Source organism: Octodon degus, unplaced genomic scaffold (genome assembly GCF_000260255.1).
Source record: "Octodon degus isolate 3935 unplaced genomic scaffold, OctDeg1.0 scaffold00021, whole genome shotgun sequence".
NCBI lineage: Eukaryota > Metazoa > Chordata > Mammalia > Rodentia > Octodontidae > Octodon > Octodon degus.
Window position 1 is genome coordinate 16,072,652 of NW_004524597.1, and position 10,182 is coordinate 16,082,833.

The 10,182-nt window shown below is 52.0% G+C and overlaps 1 protein-coding gene across 6 annotated transcripts in view; it reads right to left on the minus strand.

Moving 5' to 3' along the window:
• Positions 1-242: 242 nt before the first annotated feature.
• Hps4 (HPS4, biogenesis of lysosomal organelles complex 3 subunit 2) overlaps positions 243-10,182 on the minus strand; it is a 29,736-nt gene continuing 19,796 nt past the window's right edge. For 5 of the 6 annotated variants that reach the window (XM_004628022.2, XM_023711522.1, XM_023711525.1 and 2 more), the window contains 6 exons: positions 9,197-9,233; positions 8,490-8,586; positions 7,022-7,928; positions 2,887-3,019; positions 2,451-2,559; positions 243-553 (listed from right to left, as the gene is read on the minus strand). In XM_004628022.2, the coding sequence (XP_004628079.1) occupies positions 382-553; positions 2,451-2,559; positions 2,887-3,019; positions 7,022-7,928; positions 8,490-8,586; positions 9,197-9,233 (1,455 nt within the window). In that variant the 3' untranslated portion in view covers positions 243-381. The remainder of the gene's footprint in view (positions 554-2,450; positions 2,560-2,886; positions 3,020-7,021; positions 7,929-8,489; positions 8,587-9,196; positions 9,234-10,182) is intronic. The other variant, XM_023711526.1, reaches the window with a different exon arrangement.

Genomic DNA, 10,182 nt, shown 5'->3' on the forward strand with positions numbered 1-10,182 from the left:
GAGGGACAGCCAGGTTCTACGGAGTGCAGCCCTGGAATGCTTGGGCAGCTGTTCAAACAAGGATGGACAGCAGCCACAAAAAGTCAAATGCCCAGGCCCTGTGTGACAGGGAAACTGACCCTGACCTTCTCTGGAATGAAGACACAAGTTGCCATGCAGGTCCAGCGCTGCTGGTGTGATCAAATTCTTTACCTAGCACATGGCATTTGCAGATCCCAAGAACAGACCCCAAACACACACAGTCCAGCCTACAAAAAGTCACAAAAACTCAAAATATTTTGTTCCTTAAAAGGCACTACTCCAAGACAAACAAGAGGGACCTTTTCCATGACCAAGGGTGGAGGTTCCCTCACTGGTAGGATCTTGAGACTGCAGCCTGGCTCACAGCAAGTTCACCCCGTGCTTCAGCAGCTTCTGCTTGGCTCTGCCCGAGAGGCTGAAGGCTCCATCTTGTGGGTTTGGGAAGCCAGAGCCCTGGCCGGTGGACATCAGCAGCTGGAAATAGGACTCCTGGGCAGGGCTGCAGCAGGCATACACAGCCATGGACGCATTCCTGTCAGAAAGGGAAGCAGACAATGGTCCCACAGGGCCAGCAGGAGGCTTGGCCACAGAGACCTCAGTAGGGCTGTCCCTGGGATGCCAGCACACCCAATGTTGTGGTGTGCAGCATGCGGCTCAGGATTCATGTCATTCGTCTGAGTTCCACGCCTCGGTGCCAACAGCAGCCTTCCCGTCCTCCTTTCAGCTTACTGAAGGTCAGGACAGTCCATGGTGGGACCTGATGTCTCAAATCATGACCCCATGTGGCCTCAGTTTCCCCAAGTCTATCATGATAGTGGAGTCACTAAGGCTCCTCTTCCCCAGATATCTCCTATGTTGAAGAGTACTGAGAACTGTATCCTTTGTGGCCCCTCCTGCGAGGACTTCAGGGACCTGAAGGGCTCACCTCCCACCACATGAGGGGGATGAGCTCCTCACGCAGCCTCGGGAGGCACTGTGACCTGGGGGGTCTGGGTCATATAGCTGGGGCCTGGCCCCACCTCCTAGCTGTGTGCCCTAGGCTGGGTTACTCAACCTCTAGGTCCTAGCTTTTCACCTGTACAACAGCTATGACAACAGTACATCTCCTCACTGAGGGCTTTTAAGAAAGAGATTACATAATAGAAATACATGTAAATTACATAGCACATGGTTAAGAGAGGGCAGCTGCTGTCCTTGCTGTTACAGAAGGAACCTCCCGACAACCCGGGAGCTCCAGCACCCTCTCGGCTCCCAGGAGGGTGAAGTGCTGCAGCTGCAGGAAGGCTGGTGGAGCAGATGCTGACACTGCACTCGCCAGCACCTCCCACAAGACAGCCACTCACCTCCCAACAACACCAGGTCCCAAACCAGTACTGCAGATGCAGCCTGCACCCAGCTGCCGGCCCGGGGCTGCTCTGAAGTGCGGTGGAGCATGCTCACTGGTGACGGGAGATGGAGGGAAGTGCCAGCTGGGGATGGTGTGGCAGGTAACGGTGTTCAAATGCCACCATGCTGAGGCTCCTTTGTGCATCACTGGCTGTGGCCCAACCCACCTTCTGGTCAAAGCTGCCCCCTCTGTGCCCCTGGTCACAGGCATGAGGAGAAAGTATATGCCCTTCAGAGCCACAGAGGCCTGGGCCCAAGGCCCAGCCCTGCAGCACAGTGTCACTGTGGACCCAGGACAAACTGCTGACTCTCCTGATGCCGCAATTTCCTAATCTGGGGACTAACAAAAAACATGCACTGGTCCATACTGTTCCAAAAGCTAAAAAGAAAAATCATACACATCCCCTCTGGCCCTCGGTCTTGCCTTGTTAGCTGCTGTTTCATAGGAGATGCATACAGACAGAACAAAACAGAATTGGGGTAGTAAAATACTATAAACTACAATAATAATTTACAGACCTGTGTCTATGCCATGGTGTTGGAAAACAGTACATTAGTACCATCTTTTTTTCTCTAGAAGAAGGACTATCAAGCTAATTAAAATAAAAACACTAATAATCCATGTTTTATGTACAGGAATAAAAGCCAGAAGTAATATACAGCAAAAGGAGAAACATGGTTATTTCTTGGTGTGTGATGGACAGAGGGAAGAAAATACCTTATTTTACAGATTTTCAAATACCCTAGATTTGTTTTTTAAGTGAGCATGCATTGCTTTTTTAAATCTAAAGACGTTACTTCAGCACCATTTCAGCAAGCACACACCTCAGGAAGATACATGAGTCCATGATAGTGACGTTTCTGGGTTTTGTCACCAGAAAATCCCCGGCACGTGAATGCATGAGAGCAGACAGAGGAAGGCCCTGAACACAGTAACCAGAATGCTTTTCACTGGGCACCGTGCACTGGCCGCCTGCCCAGAGAGGGTCCCCTTGAGCTAGGCAGTGGGAAGCACGCCTGGGGTGCGCAGCTCACAGGCTCACCTGACAGTCATTTCATAGAGCGTGGGCCGCTGGACGAAGTCTGTGTGCATGAGGCTGACGGCCTGAAGGAAGTGGCGGTTCTGGGCCAAGGCCACCGGGGGAAGGATGGCTTCCAGGAAGAGGATACAGGTGGTAAGTAGTGGCCCCTCCACTCCCACACGACCTGGTGGATAGGCTCATAGCTCACAGTGCGGATGCCGAGGAAGAGGGAAGAGCAGACACAGGTGCCACCATGCCACCAAGTTCTGCCTGTCCCCCAGGAGCTATAGCCAGTTCCTGCACAGGGACTTTTAAGATTCCAGGCAGGCCTTATCAGGGTATCTGGGAGGATTCCCAGGAAGGTAGCGCCCCGATGTCAGGTACTGTGGTGCACTGCCAAGTGTCCCACCACTACCTCCCAAGGCATCCTCAGCTCTGCACCCTGCCAGCTCCTTACCTGTGAGCACATTCTGGACATGGTCATGGTGCACGAAGCTGTAGGTACTGCTTGCAGGGCCGGCCTGATCTCTGAGCAGGGTCTCCTTCAGGTGCACCTCCAACCCGTTGAGGGATGCCAGGCTGCTGTGGTACTACAGAGAACAGAAAGAGGGTCACAGGCAGCAGGACTGACCTCACAGCCCACACAGGACCCTGCATCTGACCACAGGCTTAATGAAAACTCTGCTGAAGGTCTCAAGTCTACTTGATTCAGCCCACATGGACCCTGACCAATGTTTCTGCCTGTTCTCAGAGAAGCACCAACTCACACTCTATGTTGTAATGTTCCTAAATTAAGGTATACCTGCAGAAAAGAAGAGACTTGGACAGAAAACTAAAGGAAAAGAAAGCAAGGAAAAATTTTCCATCACCTCCCCACAGTCAGCTGCGGCACACCCCTCTCTAACCGCAGCTTCCCAGGGGCAGTGCATCCATAGTACTGCCGGCTGGAACCCTGCCAGTGGTTGCCCAAGCTTCTCTCCACTGTACTGAGACTGGGGCCATCCCTAGGAGACTCACAAGGGTCACTGGCCACCTGTGTTGGCTCAGGGAGGAGTCTACACAGCGAGATTGAGGACAGCTACCAGGGAGATGAGGGCCCCCCGTTTGCCTTGTTTGAAACCTCCCAATAGATGGGTAGTATGGAAATCCAGTTGTAACGCTGAACTATGCTTATAATTCGTTTTCATGAAATAAAAATGGGATCAAACCATAGATAGTGATACAGATACTAGCTTTTTAACCTAATGATACAGTAGGAGCTACGTTCCTGATCAGTAAATCTTCTAGAGTATTGTCCTCTATAAGCACGTGGTGCTCTTCAGGGTGTACTTAGGGCTGGACTGAGAACATAAGTTACGGGGCCTCTTGGGGTCCCTTAAGCCAAAGACCACTGACCCTGAGCACTGTCCTGCAGCCCCCAGGTAAAAATATGTGAGCTCAGCAACGTCCTAGTCAAATGACCAGGGGCAAGCTATTAAGTTTCCTCTGTGTGTGTGTGTGTGTGTGTGTGTGTGTGTGTGTGTGTGTGTACACAGTTATATAAAAAGCTGTGTGTTCAGGGGAGTCAGACACAATCTCCCATGGTCAAATAACCTGAAGGCCCTACCCAACGCTGAGTATAACTGACATTGAGGAGCCCCCCACATGGACAGATGTGTGTGCACCTCACAGGCACCAACATGTATTCACCACGAGGGCAGACCACAGCCTCACGTCTCACAAAGCCAGTGAGCCTGGTTTCCTTTGCCGGCACTGAGCTCTGCTTTCAGAATCTTCTGCCTAACTTGTACTCAAGATAAAATCACTTAGCAACAGACATACAGTTAACCACAAGATGCTATGTCAGGTGACATGTGGATAACTACTGATAACTAAGTGCTTTCATTGGTACCAGTAGTCACCAAACTATGGCCTATCGGCTACATCCAGCCCAATGCCTATTGCTGTATTGCCTGAGAACTAAGAATGTTTTTTATATGGCCTTTATATTTGCATATGGCTGGGGGAAAATGTACATTACTGTGACATGTGGAAATTATCCGAAGCTCCAACGTCCATATTCATGAAGTGTTACTGGCACACAGCCACGCCAGCTATTTACGTAGCATCTACGGCTGTTTCTGTACTTCAGTGGCAGAGCTGAAGAGCTGTGCAGAGCTGAAACTAGCTGCTTTGGGGTCTTTACACAAAGTTCACCAACCTGATACATAGTGATGCTCAACAGAGCCCTGGGAGGCATGGGCCAGGGCTAATTCCTGGGTCCCTGACTTGCGGGGCACACGGCAGCGAGGGCTGGGTGGCCTGTGGGGATCCTGACTCGCAGAAGCAGCAGTGTAAGCAGGACATGCACTCACAGAGAAGCACAGTTGCACAGGCTGTGGAGCATGAAGAGCTCTTCCATAAAATATTTCATGAAACACTCTCACCCTGGCTTCAGGACTTGTCTAATGACAGTGTGATCTCCTCATTGGGCAATGAATAATTGATCTAACCACAGCATTTGAAGGTCACTGAGCTTATCTTGGGCTCCAGGCAGGAAGCTACATCAATGGCTCTATGCTGCCCCCTGCTGGGAGCCCGCTCTGTCCTCTGAACCCACCCCATCCACCAGCTGCTTTCCCTCTCACTCCTCCCACCCTTCCCGCTGGTTGACCTCACCCTTTGCAAACCTAGAGGTCCAGCCCTGCCACTGACAGACAAGCTGGCAAAAGGATGCTATGACATGTTGGTGTGTAACACCCAGGATCCCTTTCTAAGGGACTATCCCCCAACCGTCCCATCTGGCCTGTAGCTGACCACTCAGCAGGGACGCTGGTGTTCTGCACAGCTGCAGGGAGATCAGGTTGAGCATTTTCTGTGTGGGTCTGGGACAGATAGGCAATACACAATCTTCTCCAAATACAGGCTTTGGGTTTAACAAACTCACAAACCAGCAGGCTGACCCAAGTTAGTTTCCCTTACTTTAAGAAAAGACTAGCTTTTCCTCTTCCATCAGATGCACTTTATTTCCTGGGGCTGTGCCAGTATCAAATCCTACTCTGCACAGAAGGGCACAGATGGGCCTTCACAAGCCATGAACCATGTCCACCTAGCAAGAACCACAGAGGGCAGGGCAGTCACCCTGCCTTTGCCTTCCCTATCAGCAAGGGCAGATGAGCTGAGGGTCAGAGAGCCTAAGGCAGGGGAACCAGAAGCCAGCAAGAATTCTGGACCTGCCACTTGTCTAAGATCTATCTTAAACATGCCCAGTTTTCTTGCTGGTGAGGTGGGAGTTGCAATAAATGTCTCCTCCCAGAAATGTTTCAAGACTTGGCTAAAGTAACAGATGTAAAGTAGCATTTAGCACATAGCTATGCAGAACACATCCCATCTCAGAGCAGCCTGTGCTACTTTTTTCTTTTAGGGAAGAAGGTAGAAAGTAATGTATTATGTCTGCATACTGCACCCCTCAGTGGTCCTTCAAAATGATATTTCTAAGGCTCTGCACAGTGGAGAATGGATTGGGAAAACTGAAGCGATAAGACGAGATGGGGCAGCTGCAGCCCTATCTACCTTTGCTGTTTTAAAAGACATGGTGAAGTGACAGCTATGGAGAATGAGGACAGAGGAAGCAAACAAGCGATAACTTGGTACTCTGGGGTCTGTGGAAAGGGGACTGATAAGCCCATGTTCTGCAGAAGAGCAGTCCCCTGCTAGCAGCTCTGTGCAACGGGAGCAGCTCCGCAGCTTTCCCTCCTCCTCTGTGCTCCAAGGTGACTTGCTCATTTATGGAGGGTCACAAGACCTGCATGCTAATAGGATCAGCTTAGAATAATATAGATTCAAGAGAAAAAACAAGGCGAGCCCCAGGACGCCATTTGCCCTGCAGCAATTTCAACCTGCTGTTCTTCCTGCTACCACTTTCCTTGCCAACTAAAGCAAGGCTGTTACCATAGCAACCAAATCTCCAGCATGGGCCTGGACCCTACAGAAGGTCAGATCACTGCTATAAGACGGGAAAGGGGCTCAAGTGGTTCAAGAAGAACCACTAGAGCTAGTTGGGATTTCAGACCTTCTGGGAAGGTACGCTGGGTCACCAGCAATGCTGGGGCAAGGCTGGGGGCTACAGAGGGAAAGGCCGTGATTCCAGGAACTCCCACCCAGGCTGACTGCTACAGGGTACAGATTCCAGTCATCAGGGAACCTAGAGCTGCACAGGCTAGAAAATGAGGCCAGAGCAGGAGCAATGCAATGGCTGCACATACAGCACCTGCCTGAGAACCACCTCATGCTACTAGTAAGGAAGCAGTAATTCAGAGGGCAAGAGCTCATGTGTGGATGGAGAACAACACAGTCAGAACTCCAAGCACCCAAGAAACTGGAGGAAGCAGAAGGGGCAGAGAACCAATACCCAGATGCCTTTGTACCAGTGCTGCACCACATGCATGGACTCCCCCACCCCCCAAACATCAAGGAGGCTGGCATTGCCGTCACCCCCGCAGCATAAACGGGGAGGGTCTGTCCTGGGACACAGAGCAGGAGACTGAGTCAGCCCATCTATATTTCTAGCAGGCCACCAGAGGAGCCCCAGGAACGGATGTGGGGAAACTCACCACTTCCTCGACAGCTGCACTGTCTCTCAGCAGTGGTGCCTCGGCCAGCAGAGACAGCACCAACCCTTTAACACTGTGGGTGTAGAGGTTCATCTGCACGAGTCTCATGGGGACCTCGACTGGGGCCAACCTGCAGTGAACTCTGTCTGCAGAGGGGCCGTCACCCTGGGAGTCTGCGGATTCAGAAATGCATTCCAGACCAGTGGCTGCAAGGCTCTCACGGACTCCATCCACTTGCTGATCTACACCCTGGTCCCTGCCAGGAAGCTCACTTTCCCTCTGTTCTGGATTTGGATCTGGGTGAGGGGACAATGGCCAGCTGGTCTGTCTGGCAAGGGTGTCTGTTCCAGAAACAAGGGTGTGGCTGCTGGTACCACGAAGGTCTTCAAGCTTCGTTTGGATTCCATTCGGGGTGAGGATGTCAGGTGAGGAGGACAGGTGGCTGCTGGTGGCCACATCCTCAGGTGGCACAGGTTCTAGGGTGCTGGCATCACTGACGGAGTCCTCATGGGACAGACCTCTGCCACGTGGGGCACGCATGTGTGGGAAGGCACAATGACCCGAAGATGGTCCCATTTCCTCAGCTTCTGGAATGTGGATTCCGGACAAGTCCACCTCCTCCTGTAGAAAGCCTGGTTCCTTATACAGGGAGCAGCTGCGGCCAGGGACCTGGACCCTGGCAGTTGTGTGCAATGCCCTGGACCCCCAGTCCTTCATCTCATGGCCAGGCAAATGCCCATTCTCTCCTTTGCCCTTTGGCCACATTCTGTCAGGGGACATGGGCTCCTGGGTAGTAGCTGACATCGGAGCCACAGATGCCACTTGCCCGGTGGCATCATTTTGGGGGGCAGATGTGCTCCCATCCTTTGCAAGATGCTGGGCCATGCTGTCCTGGAGCCTGGCTGGCCTGGTGAATGAGACACATGTGAGGAAAGGGTACACTGCCTGAGCAGCTCCACGGGGGAGACACATGTGAGGAGGGGACGCACTGCCTGAGCAGCTCCGCGGGGGAGATGAAAGCACCAATTCCCTAACTGGCACAGGGTCGGTGACACATGGGTGCCTGAGACCACAGAGCCTAAGATGCTATCGTGGCCAAACCGCAGGAGTAAAAGGAAGGTAGCAGCTGACACTTGGGGTTCCCAGTACGAGACCAGAATCTCCTCCTGAAAATGGAGTCCCTAAGTATAGTCATCCACGTCTGGAGGGGGCCCTGTGAGGCACTGTCACAATGAACCTGTGAAGGGGACACTGTGCTGGGGAACACACTGGGCCAGGATCATAGAGCAGATAAAGGATTTGGAGCCTACTCCCAGATCAACACCCTCAAGCTGTAAGTGCCTGTCTATAGCACAAAACAGGCAGGGGACGGCGGTGAGGAGGGACAGGAAGCACTGGGGCTTTCAGTGGCTAAGTAAGCAGCTTTGCACATGCAGTTAGAGGAGGTCCCAGGTGATCTCTGAGCTACCTGGGCATCTGCTCCACTGGGAACTCATGGAGACTGGCAACTTCCTCTTCGGTTAGGAAGACAGGGGTGATCTGGACATTTGGCGGGAATACTGCTCCTAGAACAGCAAAGCATCATGGGCAGAGCTCTCCCTGGGATGGGGAAAACAGAAACTGCTCCCGTGGTGTCGCACCCTACCCACACACCAGCCAGAGAGCATGCAGGAAGGCAGCCTTCAGCCCTGACCCAAGCCACCACTGCAGCTCAAATACTATGACAGCAGAGAAGGGGCCTCTGCAGACAGTGCTATCCCAGCTGCAGAGAAGGGACATTCAGTTTAGTGCTAGTTTAAAAAAAAGTAATAAGCTAGAAAAAAAATGCTTCCACTGACAAAGGGATTTCCCAAACTTAGGCTTCCATGAGGAACCAAGTCCTCTTGGGGATGCCACTACAACCTGCAACAGGGCCTCCTGCAGTCACCAGAGCCCAGGAACCCACCTGAGCAGTGTCACGGCACTGAGGTGAGGTCGGTCTGCATGCAGGGATCTAGAAGGCATGAGCTTGACAGTTTGTGCACAGTGCTGAGCCCAAGGATCTCTTAGACCCCACTCCCTAATCTTACGAGCAGAGGAAATACACAGAAGGGACTGGTGGCCTTGAGATGGCCCATCCACTGACAGGCAGCACAGGTGCACCATCCTCAAAGGCCATGGTGCAGCGCTCCTTACCTGGGTCCTGTGCTGCATCCCCTGCTGCAGGCGGTCTCTGAAAACAAAGACACACATGGGTTGGCACTGGCTACAGCCCTCTCCTCCTGACCCAACCATCAGGAATTCACCTCGCCATCTGTTCATGAGCCCTCGCCAAGCCCAAGGAGCTTGTCTCAGCCACATGCCAAAAGCCTGACAGAAGAAGCAGAGCTCCCCCAAGTTGCCTGCCCCACTGCCCAGAAGAGGGAAGAACTGGGCCACTTTGGCTGCACCACGGTGCCCACTTGAGCTCACACGCTGCTCAGAGCTCTGATTTGCTCAGTCTTTCCCTCTGGAGAATACGCATGAGTTCATGGCTTCTTTGTATCACAGAGAACTCAACCTAGAACCAAATAGTGCAAGTCCTGAGCCTCCCTCAAGGGCACCTGACCCACATCTCCCTGGCTCACAGCCAAGGCCAGAAACCTAGGGATTCTTTAACAAGAAAACAGAAAACCTGAAGGTTCCAAAAGGAACTACCAAAACAAAATACAAACCAACACTGCTCTTCTGGTCAAAAAGTCACTTTCAGTCCTATGAGGGAGTATGGCTTATTTACTTCTTCAGTGATTTTTAAAAATTCATCTTAAAGGGGCTGGGGAGATGGCTCAGTAGAATAAGCTCTTGCCTGGCAAGCGCAAGGGCCTGAGTTCAATCCCCGGTTCCACATAAAAAAAAAAAAAATTCATCTTAAGGTTACTATGCTGTCTGCAAGCTTACTCCAGACAATGTTTTTTTATTTATTTAGTACAGGGTCTACAGGGTCTCACTACACAAATTGGACTCGTAGTGATCCTCCTGTTTTCAGCCTTACAAGCACTGGGATTACAGACACATGCCACCACATCCAGTCCCAGTCACCATCTCAGCATGCCCCAGGGGCAAGGCCAGTACAGTACACCAGGGATCAAACCCCAGTCCCTGTGCCTGCCTATAAGGGCACTTTAGTCTACTGAGCTATCTGG